Below are 21,697 nucleotides of genomic sequence, written 5' to 3' on the forward strand. Positions count from 1 at the left end.
CGGAAGCTGAGAGGGTGCGCGGACTGCCATGGCGGCGCACCTCAAGAAGAGGGTGTACGAGGAATTCACTAAGGTGGTTCAGGTAAGCTCTGGAAGGAAAGGTCCGGGGACCGGTCTGGGGTAGGGAAGGTTCTCCACGCCCCAGGCACTTTGCCAGACCAGGCGCCGCAAGGCTGGGTTGAATGCCTACTGCTTTGGTAGGCAGCCTCTCTGAGGCTACACTTTAGTGGGCGTGTCGTTTGCCGCTGTTGTTGTCAGCATTAATACGTGCAGTCTGACACTAAAAAATTATTAGAAGAAACAAACAGCGCTTTATAATCTACGAAAATATCTTATTCGTTACTTCATTTTATTCGTATTACATTAGCATCCTCGTTTTACAGATGAGGACTTTGAGGCTTCTGGTGGAGTATGAGCCAGTTAGTGGCAAATTGCCTCCCAACTCCCGTTACATAAAAAGCGCCCAGGGACAAGTTGGCTGTATGCAGAGCTCAGGGGATTGGAAGAGGAGTCTATAGAAATCCTCAAGACTCAGTCAGAGCAGGCGAGGGTCACAGGCTTCATAGGGGTGGAACTTTCCATTGGTGGAACAGTTCGCCTAGGGAGGAGGGCAATACCTTCCTCCTTTAGAGTTGTTTAAGGACTGGTGGGCCAAACCCGTGTCAGCAGTCAGTGAGTCTCCTTGTATTTCCTCATAGATATAGCTGAAGTAGAGGTTGATCCCACGTCATACCTTGTGTCGTGCTTCTCAGACTTTGTGTGTCCAAATCACCTGGGGTCTTTTTAAAATGTAGATTCTACTCAGTAGGTAAATCGGGCCGGGGAGGTGAGGCAATAATCTGCACTTCTGAGAAGCCCTCAGTTGATGCCAGTCAGTAGCATCCTTCCATCCATAGACTTGTGGAGTAGCAAGCTTTAGACCATCCAGCAGGACACTGATCCTTAAACATTTCATTTATTCCTTCAACAAGAGTTTACTGAGTAAAAGAGTGGTTACTACGTATTAGGTATGGTAAAAGGTACTGAGCTACAAAGCGCAATACACAGTAGGGTCCCTGTCCTTTAGGAACTCACAGGCGAGTGGGAGATACGGAACGGCATATCTGTGATTATAGTACAAAGAGGTAATTGCATCGACAAATCAAGTCTTCCTCTTTTTACAGCTACTTGTTTTTTTAAAATTTATTTATTTATTTATTTATTTTTGGCTGCGTTGGGTCTTGGTTGCTGCGCGCGGGCTTTTTCTAGTTGCGGCGAGTTGGGGCTACTCCGTTGTGGTGCGCGGGCTTTTCATTGCGGTGGCTTCTCTTGTTGCGGAGCACGGGCTCTAGGCGCGTGGGCTTCAGTAGTTGTGGCACACGGGCTCAGTAGTTGTGATTTGCAGGCTGTAGAGAGCAGGCTCAGTAGTTGTGGCGCACGGGCTTAGTTGCTGCGTGGCGTGTGGGTTCCTCCTGGACCAGGGCTCGAACCCGTGTCCCCTGCATTGGCAGGCGGATTGTTAACCACTGCGCTACCAGGGAAGCCCCCCCCCCCTTTTTTAACAGCTACTTCTTTTTGTAAAAACTCCCTAGCCAAACTTCCTAGCTCTTTGTGATTTAACAGTATTCCTTCTAGCTGTATCACTGCCTTTTATGTTTTGTGGACACTTTGTGACATATTCCCATTGTGTGAGGGAAGTTAGTTTGCTTCTTATTCATGTTTTTTACTGAAAATAACTTTGATATTTACCTTTACACTCTTTTGTTGCTCCTTTTTATGTGAAATTAGTTTTTCTCAACTTTTAAAATGAGTCAACATTCAGGAAACCTTTTTGACTTCACAGAGCTCCCTCTTCTGTGGCTTGCTTTTTGGGATTTTCTGGCTCTGTTTCCTTTGCCCCCCTTTTTAAAAAATTGTGGCAAAATATATATAACACAGAATTTATCATTTTAACCATTTTTTAAGTGTAGGGTCCAGTGGCATTAAGTACTTTCACTTTGTTGTGCAATGTCACTTCCTTTCTTTCCAGTATTCTGTTGTTCCCCCTTACCAAGACTACTCACCCCTCCTCCAGCATGCCATGTGTTTGCACCTCTCCAAACTTTTGTATCTGTTGTCTCCTTTATATAGAACGGATGCCATGCTTCCCTCTCTCTTTGTTCTCCACCCAGTGGACTTATATTTTTGCTTTAGTCTCTCCTCCCCTGCTTCTGTAGCACTCATCTATTTGTACTTATCACTGAGTGCTACTATAATTGCTAGTGTAAATATCTCCCCACCAGTTTGGGCTCCTCGAGGGCAGACATGATGCGTGGTTCATCTGTGTTCCCTGGATAGACCATAAGGCCTGGCTCACTAAAATGTTATAGATGGTTGAATGATAGCAGATATTGGTCTGTCCTTCTCCTTATATACTCCCTAGGGAAAAAAATCTTTCCAATCTTTTGACCTAACTGCAGCCCAGATAACACTGAAGACCAAGTTTGTGTGGAATAGGATGGAAATGGGTTAGGATTTTAAGAGAAGAGCTCATTTCTTCACTTCATTGTTCATGCATGGTTACCATGGAGTGATGAAATGAGATCTTACTGCTTCTGTTATTTTTCCTCTGCTATGAAGATGAGGGAGAGAGAACTGATATGTATCTAGTGCTTATTATGTGTTTGCACAATAAAGACATTATACTTTAGACTTCTTAAATATCCGTATGATGTAGGTATTGTATTCCTTTTTATCGAAGAAGAAGGCCTCCTCTAGCTAGTAAGTGGTAATTGAACTCAAATTCCTCTGACTTCAAAGCCCTTGGTCTTTTTATCATGCAATGCCATGTTCCTGTCTAGAATAATCCTAGTCTCTTCTCTGTAGAAGTGTAAATTTGTAAAGAGGTGATTGCTCCAAGGTATCATTATGATGCATCAAGCGTTAAGGAAAATTTTTTTTTGAATTTTATTTTATTTTTAATACAGCAGGTTATTACTTATCTTTTTTATATGTATTAGTGTATATGTCAATCCCCATCTCCCAATTCATCACACCACTACCCCTCATCCCTTTCCCCCTTTAGTGTCCATACGTTTGTTCTCTGCATCTGTGTCTCCATTTCTGTGTGCAAACTGATTCATCTGTGCCATTTTCCTAGATTCCACATATATGCGTTAATATACGATATTTGTTTTTCTCTTTCTGACTTACTTCACTCTGTATGACAGTCTCTAAGTCCATCCATGTCTCTACAAATGACCCAATTTCGTTCCTTATTATGCCTGAGTAACATTCCACTGTATATATGTACCACATCTTCTTTATCCATTCGTCTGTCTGTGGGCATTTAGGTTGCTTCCATGACCTGGCTATTGTAAATAGTGCTTCAGTGAACATTGGGGTGCATGTGTCTTTGAATTATAGTTTTCTCCAGATATATGCCCAGTAGTGGGATTGCTGGGTCATATGGTAATTCTATTTTTAGTTTTTTAAGGAAACTCCATACTGTTCTCCATAGTGGCTGTAGTAATTTACATTCCCACCAACAGTGCAAGAGGGTTCCCTTTTCTCTACACCCTCTCCAGCATTTGTTGTTTATAGATTTTCTGATGATGGCCATTCTAACTGGTGTGAGGTGATACCTCATGTAGTTTTGATTTGCATTTCTCTAATAATTAGTGATGTTGAGCAGCTTTTCATGTGCTTCTTGGCGATCTGTATGTCTTCTTTGGAGAAATGTCTATTTAGGTCTTCTGCCCATTTTTTGGATTGGGTTGTTTGTTTTTTTTAATATTGAGCTGCATGAGCTGTTTATATATTTTGGAGATTAATCCTTTGTCCATTGATTCGTTTGCAAATATTTTCTCCCATTCTGAGGGTTGTCTTTTCATCTTGTTTATAGTTTCCTTTGCTGTGCAAAAGCTTTTTAGTTTCATTAGGCCCCATTTGTTTATTTTATTTTTTTAATTTCCATTACGCTAGGAGGTGGTCAAAAAAGAGCTTGCTGTGATTTATGTCAGTGTTCTTCCTATGTTTTCCTCTAAGAGTTTTATACTGTCCAATCTTACATTTAGGTCTTTAATCCATTTTGAGTTTATTTTTGTGTATGGTGTTAGGGAGTGTTCTAATTTCATTCTTTTACCTGTAGTGGTCCAGTTTTCCCAGCACCAGTTATTGAAGAGACTGTCTTTTCTTCATTGTATATCCTTGCCTCCTTTGTTATAGATTAGTCGACCATAGGTGTGTGGGTTTATCTGTGGGCTTTCTATCCTGTTCCATTGATTTATATTTCTGTTTTTGTGCCAGTACCATATTGTCTTGTAGCTTTGTAGTATAGTCTGAAGTCAGGGAGTTTGATTCCTCCAGCTCCATTTTTCTTTCTCAAGATTGCTTTGGCTATTCAGGGTCTTTTGTGTCTCCATACAAATTTTAAGATTTTTTGTTCTAGTTCTGTGAAAAATGCCATTGGTAATTTGGTAGGGATTGCATTGAATCTGTAGATTGCTTTGGGTAGTATAGTCATTTTCACAATGTTGATTCTTCCAATCCAAGAACATGGTATATCTCTCCATCTGTTTGTGTCATCTTTGATTTCTTTCATCAGTGTCTTGCCGTTTTCTGAGTATAGGTCTTTTACCTCCTTATGTAGGTTTATTCCTAGGTATTTTATTCTATTTATTGCAATGGTGAATGGGATTGTTTCCTTAATTTTTCTTTCTGATCTTTCATTTTTAGTGTATAGGAATGCAAGTGATTTCTGTGCATTAATTTTGTATCCTACAACTTTACCAAATTCATTGATTAGCTCTAGTAGTTTTCTGATGATTACTATTGATTACAACTTTTATCTTCTGTTGTGATCTTCTCTATATCTACACACCAGGGCCTTACGTAAGCCCTGGAGTAACAGGTTACCTTTTACGTGAACTTTTTGGCACTCATCATATGTAACAGATGCATCTAGAATAGTTCTAGTTATGCACCATCCTTGGGAAAATTGAGAAAATAGTTACTCAGCTAATTTTGTGTGTTCTGTGGTTCAGATGAGGATCCCTGATTGAGATAGACTAGTGGTAGGTCATCATTTCTGTTTTACGGATAATAAAAATGTGAATCATGACATACTTAGAAAAGAGCAGCAGAGTTGGAATCAGAGACAACTTCTAATTCCAAATCAATCATTCAGTAAATATTTGTTAAGTAGCTGCAGTTTGCTAGGCATATGGCAATGTATTTTTTTCCTACACTGACCATCCTTCTAACAAAGGTAGAATGATTTGAGTGAAAATAGTCATCTGTTATAAGAGGAAGATTTTTTTCCTCAGTGTAAGCTGCAGACCATTCCCATCAGTTATAGTTTTCTTAGGAGGCAAGGTGAGCCTAGTAAGTGCCTCAGCACAGTCTGAATATATTTGTCGAATTGAGATTTCTTTTCTAATAAGGAGTGGAGCAGATCCTTCTTGTCTCCTCTTAACCCTAAAGCTTCAACAATCCTAAGAGATAGGCAGAACAAAATATTCTTGGACCTACTTTACAGAGAAAGAAACTAAGACTTAGAGAAGTTAAATAACTTGCCCAAAGCTGTAGGAGCTAGTGAAAAGCAAAATTGGGACTCATAGCTTTGTCTCTAGTTGGCTCCTTTCCCAGTTCATAACACTGCTTTTTGTTTAGGCTGGGTCTGTTACCTAAATACATTATTTTGGTATAGGAAAAATTATTTCCATCAAACAAGGTAAAGTTAAATTTGCAACTCTGTTTTCAGTCAAGTTTTCATGTTTTATCTTCCCTACCCTCTTGCAGCAACAGCAGGAGGAAATTGCTACTAAGAAACTCCGACTGACAAAACCAAGTAAATCTGCAGCACTCCACATAGATCTGTGTAAGGCTACCTCCCCAGCAGATGCTTTGCAGTACTTACTTCAGTTTGCCAGGAAGCCTGTGGAGGCAGAAAGTGTGGAGGGAGTAGTCAGGATTCTCTTGGAACATTATTACAAGGTAAGAAGGTCTTGAGGACCTGATGAGAGTGTGTATGGGAGTATGTATAAGAGTTGTATCATGTGTCTGCAGAATGGGTTAATATGCAAAATAAATAATAACGTGTTCATTCAACAGTCTTTTACTGAGTGTCTTCCATGTGCTAGGCACTGTGGTTACAGAGATAAAAAAGATCCAAAAGGTCCGAAAAGATCCTATTATCAGAAGCTTTCAGGGGCTTCCCTGGTGGCAGAGTGGGGACACGGGTTCCAGCCCTGGTCCGGGAAGATCCCACATGCTGTGGAGCAACTAAGCCTGTGTACCACAACTACTGAAGCCTGTGCGCCTGGCGCCCGTGCTCCACAGCAAGAGATGCCACTGCATTGAGAAGCCTGTGCACCGCAATGAAGAGTAGCCCCTGCTTGTGGCAACTAGAGAAAGCCCACACGCAGCAATGAAGACCCAGTGCAGTCAAAAAAAAAAAAAAAAAAAAGGTTACAGTATCTAGATGGAAACAGATGTGAATGATAAAATGCATCAAATTGCTCAGAGTACTGAGAGTGCATTGGAGCACAAAGGAGGAGTTAACTTCAACCATGACCCTTCTGTAACCAGATTTGTCTCTGGCATATAGTCCTCTCATTCTGCTGTTACTGCTTTAATTTAAGGCCCTCATATCTAACTGCAATAGCCCTTTTTTTTTTTTAAACTGTTTTTTAGCTAAGTGGCATTTTATTTCTCTATTTTCATGGGTTAGAAAAAAACATCAATTCATGCATAGTCAAATACAGGAAATATTTTAAGCAGAAAATGAAATTTGCAAAATGGTTTATTTTTTAGTTTTTATTTGTAAGTAAGATCTGAAGTAAAAGAAGAAATAATTTTCAAATATTTGAATCACAGATGACTTCGGATTTTAAACTTTAGTATGAAAATTATTGAGCTTATAGAAAAGTAGAGAATACTGTATGAACTGCCAAATACCCATCTTTGGGATTAAATGCTTATTAATATTTTGTCAAATTTGCTCAGTTTGTTTTCCTGAAGTTTTTTTAAAGTATCATAATATTTTCGCCTAAATAGTTCAGTAAATACCTCTTACAAAGGGACACAAAAAATATAACCATCTAAGCACCTCAAGTAAAATTAATGTCATCTAACAAATAGTCCATATTCACATTTCTCTAGTTGTTCCCCAAATATCTTGTTATAGTTGATTTGTTCAAATCGAAATGCAAACTGTCTCCACACATGGCATGTGCTTTTTTAAAAATCTAGAACAATTTTTATTATTTTGGTGACCTGTTAAAGAAATTTGGTCAGTTGTTTTGTAAAATGTAAAATGCCTTGTTTTCTGAATTTACTTTCTTGGTTAACTTGCTCCTCTATTTCCTGTGAACTGAAAGTTAGATCTATAGACTTTGTTAGATCCCAGGTAAGCATATTTTTGAGAATTTTAAGAATACTTTATAGGTGATGATTTGTACTCCGTATTTGCATCGGTCAGGATGCATATGTCTTGCAGTCCACCTTGCTTCCTATCTTTTTTCCCTTTAGTCTCTCTTTACATATATAATGCTCTAGCTTAATCAGAATGCTTGCAGTTTTCCAAAGACCTTGTGTGTTTTCAGAAGTGAGTGTCTTTTCACATGTTGTTACCTCAGCCACTGCCCTGTGATCTGGTCTCTGCCATTTTCTCTGTCAAGCATATTCCTTCCTCAGAGTCTTTCCACTTAGGCTTCCTTCTGCCTGGAACACTTTCCTCAGATGTTCATATGTGTATTTCCCATAATTCATTCAAGTCTTTGCTCAAGTGTTACTTTTTCATTAAGGCCTTCCTTTATCCCTCTGTTTGAAACTCTGTATCCCACTCCAGCACTTTCTAGCCCCTTCCTTGATTTTGTTTTCTCCGTAGCACTTACCATTTTCTAATATTGTATATAATTTTCTCATTTATTTTGTTCCTGTCCATTTCCCTGTACTAGAATATAAGCTCCTCTTGAGCAATATGGGATTTTGTTTCCTTCCAGTTTTATTGAGATATAATAGACATACAGCACTGTATAAGTTTAAAGTCGCAACATAATGATTTGACTTACATACATCATGAAATGCTTACCACAGTAAATTTAGTGAACATCCATCATCTCATACAGATCCAAAATTAAAGAAATAGAAAAAAAAATTTTTTCCTTGTGTTGAGAACTCTTAGGATTTACTGTCTTAACAACTTTAATATATAACATATAGCAGTGTTAATTATATTTATCATGTTGTATGTTGCATCCCTAGTACTTATTTATCTTATAACTGGGAGTTTGTACCTTTTGACTGCCTTCATCCAGTTCCCCTCCCCCCACCTCTGCCTCTGGTAACCACAGATCTGATCTCCTTTTCTATGGGTTTGTTTTTAAACTATAACTGACCTACAACACTATGTTAGTTCCTGTTACACAGTATAGTGATTCAGTATTTCCATACATTTCAAAATGATCACCACAGTAAGTTGAGTTATGATTTGTCACCATACAAAATATTAAATAGTTATTGACTATATTCACCACCCTGTACATTTCATACCCATGACTCATTTATTTTGCAACCGGAAGTTTATATCTCTTAATCTTCCTCACCTATTTCTCTCCTCCCTCACAACCCCTTCCCCTCTGGCAAACACCTGTGTATCTCGATATCTATGACTCTCTTTCTGTTTTGTTGTGTTTATTCATTTATTTGTTTTGTTGATTCCACATGTAACTGAAATCATATGGTGTTTGTCTTTCTCTGACTTACTTCACTTAGCATAATACCCTCTCGGTCCATCCTTGTTGTCGCAAATGGCAAGGTTTCATTCTTTTTTTGTGGCCGAGTAATATTCCATTGTATATATAAATCACGTCTTCTTTATCCATTCATTTATTGATGGGCACTTAACGTTGCTTCTGAATCTTGGCTGTGATAATGCTGCAACAAACATAGGGGTGCGTATATCTTTTGGAATTAGTATTTTTGTTTTCTTCTGATAAATACCCAGGGGTGGGATTGCTGGACTGTATGGAATTTTGTTTTCAACTTTTTGTTATGGAACATTTCAAATATGTATACAATTAGAATAGCTTAATTCCCATGTACTCATTACCCAGCTTCAACAATTATCATTTTATGTCCAAATTTGTTTTATTCCCATCCCCACTCCTACTGTCCACTTCCATTTCCTCCACTCTCACCCTCTACCAGATTCTTGTGAAAACAAATTCCTGGCATCGTATCATTTTATTCATAAATTTCAGTTTATATCTCTAAACAATAAAGACTCTTTTTAAAAACATAATCATAATACCGTTACCATGTCTAAAAGAAAAATTGGACCCAGGCATTCTGATGTCAGACCCCAAACTCTTTAACCAGGCCATGCTGCGTGCATTAGTCTAGCAGATTCTAGCCCCAAAGGAAAGGAGGAGGGATGATAAATGGGTCCAGTTCTAGATTGATGACTGTAGTGTTTTTTATTCTTTCTCCTATTTTATCCAGAAATGTGGTATCTTGTATTTTAGTAGATAACTACTTTGGCTTCTGCTTTTCTCATCCAAGGTTGTCTGTAGCTGAACTTGTTAATATTTCACATGAGGGGTTCTTCACTTATACTACTGTGTTAGTTGCTGTGGAGGATGTTGGGAACTGTGAAACATGTTCTTTGTCCTTTAAGGGCCAGTAGTATAGTTGGTAGATCAAATAATATATGTGATATATAGATGGGAAGGGCTTGAGTTATTCATTTGTTTATTTTTTTCATTCACTCTAAGTGTTCTGAATAGTAATTCTGTGCCAGGCCTTGTGCTTCCTGTTGATGATACAGAGATTAATATATGATCCTTGATCTGAGTCTAGTTGGGTAGATTAGACAAAAAATGGATAATAATACAATGTTATAGTTGCTACGAAATCTGAGACAGGTTATGATATAACTTTAAAGAAGAGGGTAATCAATTGTACTTGGGAGCACGGGCCTAGAAGGGCATTATAGAGTAGTGATGCTTGAGATGAATCTTAATCACATTATGGGCAGTTGGAAAGTAGGAGGAAAGACGTTTTAGAAAGGAGGAGCAATTGTGAACAAAGGCATCGAGATGTGAAATAACTTATCACGTTAGAAGAAATACAGGTAGTTTGGCTGGTGTAGATTTTATTTTATTTTATTACTTTTTAAATTAATTAATTATTTTTGGCTGCGTTGGGTCTTTGTTGCTGTGCGTGGGCTTTCTCTAGTTGCGGCGAGCCGGGGCTACTCTTCGTTGCGGTGCGCGGGCTTCTCATTGCGGTGGCTTCTCTTGTTGCGGAGCACAGGCTCTAGGCCCACGGGCTTCAGTAGTCGTGCCATTCGGGTTCAGTAGTGTGGCTTGTGGGCTCTAGAGCTCAGGCTCAGTAGAGCTCAGGCTCAGTAGTTGTGGCACACGGGCTTAGTTGCTCCATGGCATGTGGGATCTTCCCGGACCAGAGCTCGAACCTGTGTCTCCTGCATTGGCAGGCGGATTCTTAACCACTGCACCACCAGGGAAGTCCCTGGTGTAGATTTTAGATTGAGAACTCTTTAAGAGATTAGACTAGAAATCTTGTCTAATGGAAGGTTCTTGTATTCTACCTTGGGGGTTTTTGTTTTAGACATGTCACTCTCGGGGGCGGTATGGAGGATGGAGGAACTGAATGAGGGCAAGACGGGAGTTAGGGTGACCAACTAGGAGACTGATAAGTCTACAGCAAGATGAGGAAAGCCTGAACAAGGACAGTTTTAATGTGAGAAGAGCAGTTATTAGAGAGGCCTTCCCCCGAGGCAGTTTTAAGCTTAGGCATGAAGGGTACCAGGGGATAATTTCAGAAAGTAGAAGAACTTGAGTTAAGTATCTAGATGAAGAAAGAATGTTACTAGGTCAGATACTCTCTTGCCTCCTTGCCTTCCTCTTATCTGCTAGACTTAGTACTTCTGTTTTCTCTGCTGTTCCTTTGTGTTTGGAGGTCTGTGACTCCATTCCAGACCATTGAAAGGCTATGTATCTTTTCTGTCCTCTTTCACTGCAGAATTAGGGTATTTGACTAATCTATTGTCTCTGAAAAACAATTACTTGATTTGGTGATGTTACTTTAATGATTTGAAGTCCATAAAGAATTGGCTTTTATTTGTGTTAAAACTGAATTTGGTATCTCCCTTCATTCTCCAGTTTACCTTATAGCAAGAAATATACCACCAACAATATAGACCCTTAAATCAGAAACCCAAGAAGGATCCTAAATATAACCCTCACCCTTTCCTCTCTCCATATTCCCTTCCTCACCAACTCATGTTGATTTTACCTTCTAAATATCTCTTAAGTCCATCTACCTCTCTGTTTCCATTACCTCAGTAATATAAATGTCATATTTTTAATTTATTATTATTATTTTTTAATTTTTTGGCTGCACCACACAGCATCAGGATCTTAGTTCCCCAACCAGGGATCGAACCCACACCCCCTGCGGTGGAAGTGCAGAGTCTTAACCGCTGGACCGCCAGGGAAGTCCCAACTATCATATTTTTAAGCTTTATTATGAAATATAACATGTAAAGAATATGTAGAAAAACCTCATATAGCCTATTGATCAACATGAACGCAGTATGTGACTACCATCCAGGTCAAGAAATGGAATATAATCAGCCTCCCATAGGCCCCCTCAAAACTCCTTCTAATTATTTCTCCCCCCTTTCCCAAAGATAACCACTACTCTCCTGACTTTCAGGGTAAAAAATTCCTTTAAAAAAATTTTTTACCATTTAAACTTGTACTAAATACAGATTTATTTGGTAAAAAAACCCACTCCTTTCCTTCCTTCCTTCCTAACTTCCTCCCTCCCTCCCTCTCTGTATGTATCTTTTTATGTGTGACTTTTGCTCAAAATTCTGTGAGATTTATCTATATTATTAACTGTAGCTGTAGTTCATTCATTTTTACTACAGTATAAGATTTCGGGCTTCCCTGGTGGCACAGTGGTTGAGAGTCCACCTGCTGATGCAGGGGACACGGGTTTGTGCCCCGGTCCGGGAGGATCCCACATGCTGCGGAGCGGCTGGGCCCGTGAGCCATGGCCGCTGAGCCTGTGCGTCCGGAGCCCGTGCTCCGCAACGGGAAAGGCCACAACAGTGAGAGGCCTGCGTACTGCAAAAAAAAAAAAAAAAAAGATTTCATTGTATGAGTATACCATAATTTATTTATTCATTCTATTATTGATGGACATTTAGACTGTTTCCAGTTTTTAGCTATTATAAGAAATATTGCCACAAACATTTTTATACAAGTCTCTTGGTGTGCATGGCTTGCATTTCTGTGTAGTATATACTCTGGAGTGGAATTACTGAGCCAACTGTTTTCCAAAGTGGTAATAGCAGTTTACACTCATATTAGCACTGTGTGAGAGTTCCAGTTGTTCCACATACGTTCCAATAGCTGCAATTGATTTTCTTCATTTTTTTAAAAATAAATAAATTTATTTATTTATTTATTTATGGCTGTGTTGGGTCTTCGTTTCTGCGCGAGGGCTCTCTCCAGTTGCGTCGAGTGGGGGCCACTCTTCATCGCGGTGCACGGGCCTCTCACCATTGCGGCCTCTCTTGTTGCGGAGCACAGGCTCCAAACGTGCAGGCTCAGTAGTTGTGGCTCATGGGCCTAGTTGCTCCGCGGCATGTGGGATCGTCCCAGACCAGGGCTTGAACCCGTGTCCCCTGCATTGGCAGGCAGATTCTCAACCACTGTGCCACCAGAGAAGCCCGATTTTCTTCATTTTGACAATTCCTGTGGATGTGTAGTCACTGTGGCTTTAATTTGCATTTCTTAGATTACTATAAAGGGGAGCAACTTTAATATGTTTAACTGGATATTCTTTTGGGTAATACCTATGTATGTCTCTTGCCTATTTTACAAATTTTGTTTTTTCCCCTTATTGTTTAGTGGGAATTCTTTATATTCTGGGTACAAGTTCTTTGGTTATACATGTTACAAATATCTTCTCCCTTTTTAGTCCCTTAATGTTGTATTTTGATGAAAATAAGTTCTTAATGTAACCCAATTTGACAGTCTTTTGAGTTATATTTTGTGCTTTTCTTGTCTGATTGATATAAGAAGGGTTTACCTACCCTGAGCTCATTAAGACATTTTGCTACATTATTATTAGAAGCTTATTATTTGTTTTTCGTACATGGAATTGATTTGTGTGTGTGATGCTTTGGTGTATGGAAGTCCAAATGTCCCAGCACCATTTATTGAAAAGAATGTCCTTTCCCCATTGTTTTGCAGTACCACCTTTCTGGTAAATTAAGTGTCTGTATATGGGTGGGTATGTTTCAGGGCTGTCTCTTCTTCTGGTCTATTTGTCTATTCTTATGCCAATACCATGCTGTCTTAGCATAACATTATAATAAATCTTGACATCTGGTAGGACAACTTCTCCCACCTTGCTCTTCTTTAAGAATATATTAATTGTTCTTGGTCTTTTAACTTCTTTATAAATTTTGAGCCGGACCAGGGCACGAACCCGTGTCCCCTGCATTGGCAGGCGGATTCTTAACCACTGCACCACCAGGCAAGTCCTTTTGTACATCTTTTTGTTAGTTATTCCTAGATAGTTAATATTTTGTTATTGTAAATGATACTTTAAAAAACTTTATTTTCTAAAAGTACAGAATGGATATTCAGAAATGCAATTGGTTTTTGCTTATTAAATCCTATATCTAACAACCTTGCTAAGCTCATTTAATAATTTTAATAAATTATGTGTAGATTTTGGATTCTTTACAAATAATCATATCAGCATATAATGGCTTTGATATTAATATTATGATACCAACTATCTCTTGATTAAAGTTTGCATGGTATACCTATTTCTACTTTTTATTTTCATCTTTTTTATAACATTTTATTTTATGATCCATGTAAAAAACATGTAGTTAGTTTTTTAAAAATTTCACTTGACAGTGTTTGTTTTTCAACTGGAGCATTTAGTTCATTACATTTAATGTGTTTATTGATATATGCCGGTTTAAATCTACCCTCTTATTAAATGCCTTCTATTTGTCTTACCTGCTCAGTGTTCTTTTCTTTTCTCTCATTTCTTGCCATCTTTTGCATTGACTCTTTTAAAAAAAATTCTCTCCTCCACCCCTTTTTTATTAGCTTGGGAGTTATACATTCTTTTACACTTCTTTTACTGGTTGTAACCTAGATATCACATGAATTCTTGACTGATCAAAGTCAAGTGTTAAATGGTACAGTTTCTATTTTGAACAATGTGAGGACTTTAACTTCATTTATCCACCTTCCTGACTTACATGTGTGAATGCAGTTTTATGTTTTAATTCTCCATTTTTCACTCTGGAAGACATTGTTATTTTCTACAGGCAATATTCATTTAAGTTTACCTATGTATTTATCATTTGCCCACGTGTATTTATCATTGCTTTTCTTTCCTTCTTGTATCTGTGACTGTTTATTCATCTGGGATTATTTTCCTTTTGGCTGAAGAATACCCTCTGATATTTCCATTTATTGTGAGTTTACTGGTGGCACTCAGTGACAAATTCTTTATGTTTGTTTGTATGGAAAAGTTTTAAGTTTTACGTCCATTCTTTTTTTTTTTGGCTATGCTGCATGGTTTGTGGGATCTTAGTTCCCCTACCAGCCACTGAACCTGGGCCACAGCAGTGAAAGTGCTGAGTCCTAACCACTGAGCTGCCAGGGAATTCCCTTTACGTTCCTTCTTTTTTTTTTTTTAATTTATTTTATTTTATTTTATTTATTTTTGGCTGCTTTGGGTCTTTGTTGCTGTGCATAGGTTTTTCTCTAGTTGTGGCAAGTGGGGGCTACTCTTCGTTGCGGTGTGTGGGCCTCTTATTGCAGTGGCTTCTCTTGTTGTGGAACACGGGCTCTAGGTGCTCGGGCTTCAGTAGTCGTGGCTCACAGGCTCTAGAGCACAGGCTCAGTAGTTGTGGTGCACGGGCTTAGTTGCTCCATGGCATGTGGGATCTTCCTGGACCAGGGCTTGAACCAGTGTCCCCTGCATTGGCAGATGGATTCTTAACCACTGTGTCACCAGGGAAGCCCCTACCTCCCTTCTTGAAGGATGTTTTTGCTGTGTGTAGAATTTTAGATTGGCTGTTTTTCTTTCTTTGTTTGTTTGTTTTTAGTACTTTAAATATATCATTGTATTGTTTCCGTGGAGAAGTCACACACATATGTTTTTCATTTTTGGCATCCGTAATACTATTCTAGTTTTCCTTAGCGGGAAGGTTGTTCTGTATTATCTAGCCTGCCCCTAACGTAAGTGAGAGTCTTGGCATTGTCTTTTGCTGGACTATAGCGGTATACTCTTTTTTTTTTTTTCGCGTATTAAGTTTTATTTAATTTATTAAAAGAATGAATGGAAATATGAATAATTCTTTGGAACCATTCAGATTCTTTTGCTGTTCTATAATTTTTTTAATCAAATACTCCTTTTTTTATCTTTTGCTGCTCAAAGGATTAAATTTTTTTCAGAAATATGGAATGCTCCATGAATTTGTATGTCATCCTTGCATGGGAGCCATGCAAATTTTCTCTCTGTTGTCCCAGTTTTAGTATATGTGCTGCCAAAGCAAGCACCACAATTACTCTTAATTTGTCTCTCTGGCTACTTTTGCCCCTTCCAATCCAATAATTATATTGAGGCTGGTTTGGTATTTCAGAAATTTGAATCTGTTTATGTCACTCTCCTCGTTATAGTTTTTCAAAGGATTTTTATTGTTCTTAGGACAAAGACTATTCATTTGTTTATTCAACAGTGAACAAATATGTATTGAATTCCTGCTACATTCTGGGCACTATCAGAGGCACTTGCCATAATTCTCAAAAAGTTGTGGCACCTGCTTGCCTCTGTAGCCGCATTTCATGGTAGTCTACATTTTAGCCACGTTGCCCCCTTTATCAGTTCTGGAAGCTGTGGTGTTCTTTCATGACTGAGAACATTCATTTATTCTTTCCTCTCTGCCTCAAAGTAAACTCTGTGTTTGTAATATGCTTTCATAGTACTCTTTATTTTTCCTTTACAGTACAACTTTGTAATTATGTATTTGGACATTACTTGACAACTGTTTGCCTTGCCCATTAAAACTTAAAGTTCCATGAGGGCAGTGTATCCCCATGGCCAAACACAGTGGCTCCTTGTAAGTACTCAGGAAATCCTGTTGAACAGGTGATGGGTGAATTATTTAATTAACCGAGTGAATTAAGTAGGACATGTGGCTTTTCCTTTTCCTATACTCTTCCCTTTATTTTTATCAGAATGTACGAAGTGCTTTCTGGGCATTCTGCTTGTCACTTTAGCAGCTTACAGGTTGGTTGGGGAAACAGACACAATCACATAATACACTGTGATAATTACAGTGCACTGGTGAGGGGCATGATAAAGGGTTGCACCAGGCTGCTTGGGTGGTCCAGGGGGAAGGGCACTCTTGTCCAGTTCAGGCATCAGAGACAAACTTCCTGGGGTTGCTGACACCTGAGGGGCAGGAGGGAGTGGCTGTGGGAGGCAGGGAGAGCAATTTAGGCAGAAGAGCAATCTGAGCAGAAGTACAGAAACTTGAAGCCTCATGGCATCAAGCTTGGTGGGGAATTGTGGGAGCTGACATACGGGACAGTCTTGGCAGGCCGTTGTGGCATGCTCAGCAGCTCAGGCTTCTTTCCATAGGAAACTGGAAGCTTTTGAAGGGTTATGAATGTTTGTGTGGAGTTTTAAATTTAACATTCTTTTAAAAACCCCAACTGTAGCATTTATTGTAACAAATTCAAGCAGTATAGAAGTGTATAAAATAAAGAATGAGACTTGCCTCTGCAAATAAAAAAGTTAGAAAACAAAATACACTCTCCAGAGATTACTCTGGAGAGAATCACTGTAACAGATATGTATGCATTCTTAAATGCAGCATTTCAGAATCTTCCATATTCTGGGTTTGCAACATTCTTCTGCCGGAATGCTGCTTCCCTAAAACTTCCTATTGCTCTCTGTCTCACTCAGTTGAGTGTCTGTTCAAAAGTCATATCCTTAGAGTGGACTTTCCTCACTGTCCTGTCTATAATAGCCTCTCCACATTACTTTTAACCTCTTACACATGTCGTTTTTCTTCAGAATGCTTACCATCTGAAATTACATATTTTCTTTTGCCAGTCTTTATTTTTAAATTTTTAACTCTTTTTGGCTGAGCCACACAGCTTGCACGATCATAGTTTCCCGACCAGGGATTGAACCTGGGACCATGGCAGTGAAAGCACCAAGTCCTAACCACTGGACCACCAGAGGATTCCCTCTTTCTCCAGTCTTATCCACTTGAATATAAGTGCTAAGAGAGCAGGGATTGCTTCTGTTTTATTCACCGTTGTATCCCCAGCAGCTAGAATGATGCTCGGCACATAGTAGGTACTTCTTGAATGTTTGTTGAATGAGTAAATTAATTTGCATTTTAGAAAGAATAAGTACTTTCATGTGATTTTTCTAAAAAGTTAACTTTTTTTTTTTGTAAATTTACAAACATACACAAAAGGAGAGAAAATAATATGAGCCTTCCAGTGTTCCTCATCCAGCTTCAACAATTATCAACATTTTGCTCTTCTTGTTTGGTGCATTCCCCTACTTTTTTGGGGGTGGGGCAAATCCCAGACAACATATCATTTTACCTATAAATACTTAATTATCTGTGTTTAACAAATTAGGACTTTTTTTAGGACTTAAAAAAATGACACTTAACAATAATCCTTAATAGTGTATAATACCTAGTCCATGTTCAGCTTTCACTGATTGTCTTAAAGTCTTTTTACAGTTGGTTTGTTTGAGCAGGATTCACACATTGCATTTGGTTAGTTTAGCTGTCCTTTTCAGTTTCTTTTAATCTATAGCATTCCCTCCCCCCACCACCTTTTCTTTCCCATGATATTTATTGTTTAAAAACCAGGCATTTTACCCTGTGGAATTTCCCATATTCTGGGCTTGCTGGGTGATTGCATCCTTATTTTTCACGTGTTTTTTATTTGCTCTTTATGGTACCTATCGGAGTACCATATTCATAGGGATTCAGTTCAGGTTTTATTACCCTCCACATGAAAGGACTGATGATCATAGAGGAAGGAAGGAAGGGCATTAATATTTGATTGCCTTCTGTATGCCCATTTCTGTGTGAGTTGTTTTCCTCTCAGTAGCCGTTTGAGGTTGTTATTAGCCCCATTTCACAGATGAGGCTTAGGAAGTTAATTAGCCTGTTCAAGGCATATAGCTATTACATAGTGAGTCAAGGCTTCACACCTCAGTCTGGCCAATTTCAAAGCCCTTTCTCCTTCTGCTGCACTCCACAGCTTAAGTTCCCAAGAAAATGACTTTCCCAAGGTTGAACTTATGGTAAGTGGTGTGCCAGGATTCAGGGTCTTCTGACTGCATATCTATTGTCCCTTCTGCTTCAGGCCTTCTTGTTGTGTCCAGTTACCTCCTTAGAAACGGGGGTCACATCTAGAAGGCACTTCATCTTTTGAGCATACATTTAAGTAATTTTGTCCTTGGGACAGAAATGCTTGCTTAATCTTAGCGTTGGCAAGGTACTTTTTTTTTTTTTCATTTTACCTATGTTTATTGAACATCTGTCTATTTAGTGCTAGATATTGTGCTACATACTTGCGATATGGTGATGAACAAAAAGACATGTTCCTTTCGGTCTTTGGGGGAAATTTCTCACCATAGGAATCTTGGTGCAAATTAGAGACCGCCTCCCGATATTGAAGCTAAATGGGCCACGCTAACTCATGTCTTAGTCTCTCTTGCCCTGGGCCCCAGACCCAGGACCTAGACCCAGACAATGATTCACCTGCCCCAGACTTTTCTTTAAAATATTTATTTATTTATTTATTTATTTGGCTGCGCCGGGTCTTACTTGTGGCACGCGGGATCTTTGTTGCTGCATGCAGGATTTTAGTTGCGTCATGTGGGATCTAGTTCCCTGACCAGGGATTGAACCCCGGCCCCCTGCATTGGGAGCACAGTCTTAACCACTGGACCACCTGGGAAGTCCCATCACCTGCCCCAGACTTCTGATCAGGATCTGGTGATCCAAAAAAACACAGGTAGAACGAAAACTTCTTTCTGGTGATAGCAGTAATAGCTGTAGCACCCAATTTCTGGGGCTCCAAAAACAGTGGTGCTGACAGCAATGTTGAGTGCCCAGTGCTGGCAGTGTTGGTGGTCCAAGTTGCTGCAACTCATGTCTAATGTTACTGCAAAGTGGAGGAAAGGTACTTTTAATCCCAAAAGCACACATCTCATTAGAAGTTAATGACATCAGGAAGGCATAAAATATTCCCATTCACTTTGCAGTATTTAGGTGTAACATACAGATTGAGAAAAACTTTCTGCCCCCAAAGCATATAAAGTTAATTTTTCAGAAATAAAGCTTAAGAAATACTTGTTGACTCTGTTTTGAGATATTAGTTTCCCATGTTCCTGAGAGTAGAGCATCAATGTAACAATAGCTTCTTTTGTTTCAGGAGAATGATCCATCTGTGAGACTGAAAATTGCATCATTGTTGGGTTTACTGTCAAAGACTGCAGGATTTTCACCAGACTGCATTATGGATGATGCCATTAACATCCTGCAGAATGAAAGTAAGTTGCAATTTAAAAGCTATATAGGAAATTCCCTGGATGTCCTGTGGTTAGGACTGAGCTGCCACTGCAGGGGGCATGGGTTTGATCCCTGGTTGGGGAACTAAGACCCCATATGCTGCAGGCGTGGCCAGAAAAAAAGAAAAAGCTGTATAATTAGATCAGAAATCTTTAGTTCCTTTTGTATACAATGTAGAACAAAATTTTGTTGTGTTGGTGGTTATTGAAAAGGAATTTGAGGATGATTCAATAAAACCATGTACATATATTTACACTAGAGTTAAAATACAGGTTTATCTCTTAATAGCTATCATTTATTGATCTCTACTAAGTGCCATATACTTAAGGTAGTTTACATATGACGTAAGATAGATACTATTGTCCCTATTTTATAGGCTGGGAAACTGAAGCTCAGAGAAGTTAACTAACTTGTTCAAGGTTACATAGTATGTGACAGAGTTGATGTTTTGTTGACTGTGCCTACTAACTCAGAAACTGCCCTGGTGCTGCCCTGGTCATGGGGTCCCCCATAATTTACTTCCTATAAAGGCAACATCTCCCAAGTCTCATATGTTGTTGCCTTTTGTGTTTGTTCCTTGTTGATGCCCACTAAAATTATTCTCAGTGTTTAGGTGAAAAGGAAAACTATTTTACCTTAAAATTTTTTTTCTTTGATTATCTAGTTTTATTTATGTATAAGATTTTCTTATAGGGTTAGTGCCTCATTGCCTTGATATTTATTCTAAAATTAAATAAAATGAAATCCTTTGTGGCTGTTCCTGAAAGTACTATAGTTTTGTTTGAATTGTTTGTAGTTTCAAAAAATAGTTTTATTTCATTTTAGGGTAGACATATTTAAACAAATATGATTATTTAAATATTGGACATTTAGTCTATCAACTTGAGGTTATGAGAGTAATAAAGGTCCAGTGAACTCAAGAGACAATCTAAATTCACTTACTGTACTACTGTTTAATGATAACAAGTATCTTATATAAGTGGCCCATGGGTTGAAGTTGAGAATTTTTTATTTTGTTAGAAGCAGCTTTAAATTTTACCTGTATTGAATTTTGACCCAAGACTGTTAATTCACAGGAAACAATCAAAATATATTTAAAAATTTTTTTGGCATTTATTGAAATGCCAATGTAATGACATTAGGGAGAAATTAAAAAAATATTCCTACTACTACCATAAAACAATTTGATGGGGACGCAGTCAAGATGGCAGACTAGGAGGACGCGGAGTTCGCATCTCTGCACAGCTAGGGCACCTACCAGGCACTGGTGGGGGACCACAGACATCGAAGGGGACGGTAGGAACCCCTGAGTGACTGGGTAGGGGGAGTGTGACATATCGGGGAGTGAGGGGGAAGGAGAAGTGGAGGTGGGATGGGACCGGTGCCCCTGAGGGGCGGCTGGGGGAGGGGAGGGGTTCCCAGACCAGGTGGGGCCCACCCATGGTTAGTGGATCAACAGGCACAGGGGAGACCTTCGGGAGAGGGGAGGAATGGAAGGGAGCACAGCCAGCATTTCCCTGCCCACTTGGGCCCGTGGGGAGCCTGCTGAGGTCCTGGGCCTAATCCTCTGCCCTTGGAGGTCCAGCAGTTCACACACCCCCATCCAGGGCCTTACCTCTGAACTCCGAACTCTGCACACCAAGGCCCCCCTCAGGCCATGCTGCCTTTCCCCACAGGTGCTACGCCTAGGTTCCCCCACACTAAACCCCACCCCCGCCTAAGTTCCACCCCTGCCTAAGCTCTGCCCCTACATCCAAGGGTCTTTTTTAATTTTTAAAATTTTTTTAGGTTGTGTTTCTGTTTTACCTTGTTGTTGTTGATTCATTTATATTTTGGTTTTTATTTTATTCTTCATAGTTTGTTATTCTGCTCCTTTTGGCTTGTTCCCTTTTTTTTTTTCTTTTTTCTGTTGTGGTTCTGTTTTACCTTGTTGTAGTTGTTTCACTTACATTTTTATTTTTCCTAATATATTTTTTGATTTTTCTAATTTTATTTTATTTTTTATTTCTTTTATTGTACTGCTCCTTTTTTTTTTTTTTTTTTTTTTTG

General features: G+C 39.0%; 1 protein-coding gene across 1 annotated transcript in view; it reads left to right on the top strand.

Annotated features, from left to right (window-relative positions):
* The window catches only part of INTS4 (integrator complex subunit 4), a 115,737-nt gene continuing 94,040 nt past the window's right edge, over positions 1-21,697 (top strand). The window contains exons 1-4 of the mRNA XM_007455300.1: positions 1-82; positions 417-419; positions 5,767-5,955; positions 19,512-19,629. Of these exons, the coding sequence (XP_007455362.1) occupies positions 29-82; positions 417-419; positions 5,767-5,955; positions 19,512-19,629 (364 nt within the window). The 5' untranslated portion in view covers positions 1-28. The remainder of the gene's footprint in view (positions 83-416; positions 420-5,766; positions 5,956-19,511; positions 19,630-21,697) is intronic.

The sequence above is a fragment of the Lipotes vexillifer genome, unplaced genomic scaffold (genome assembly GCF_000442215.2).
Source record: "Lipotes vexillifer unplaced genomic scaffold, Lipotes_vexillifer_v1.1 scaffold276, whole genome shotgun sequence".
In the NCBI taxonomy this organism is placed as follows: domain Eukaryota; kingdom Metazoa; phylum Chordata; class Mammalia; order Artiodactyla; family Lipotidae; genus Lipotes; species Lipotes vexillifer.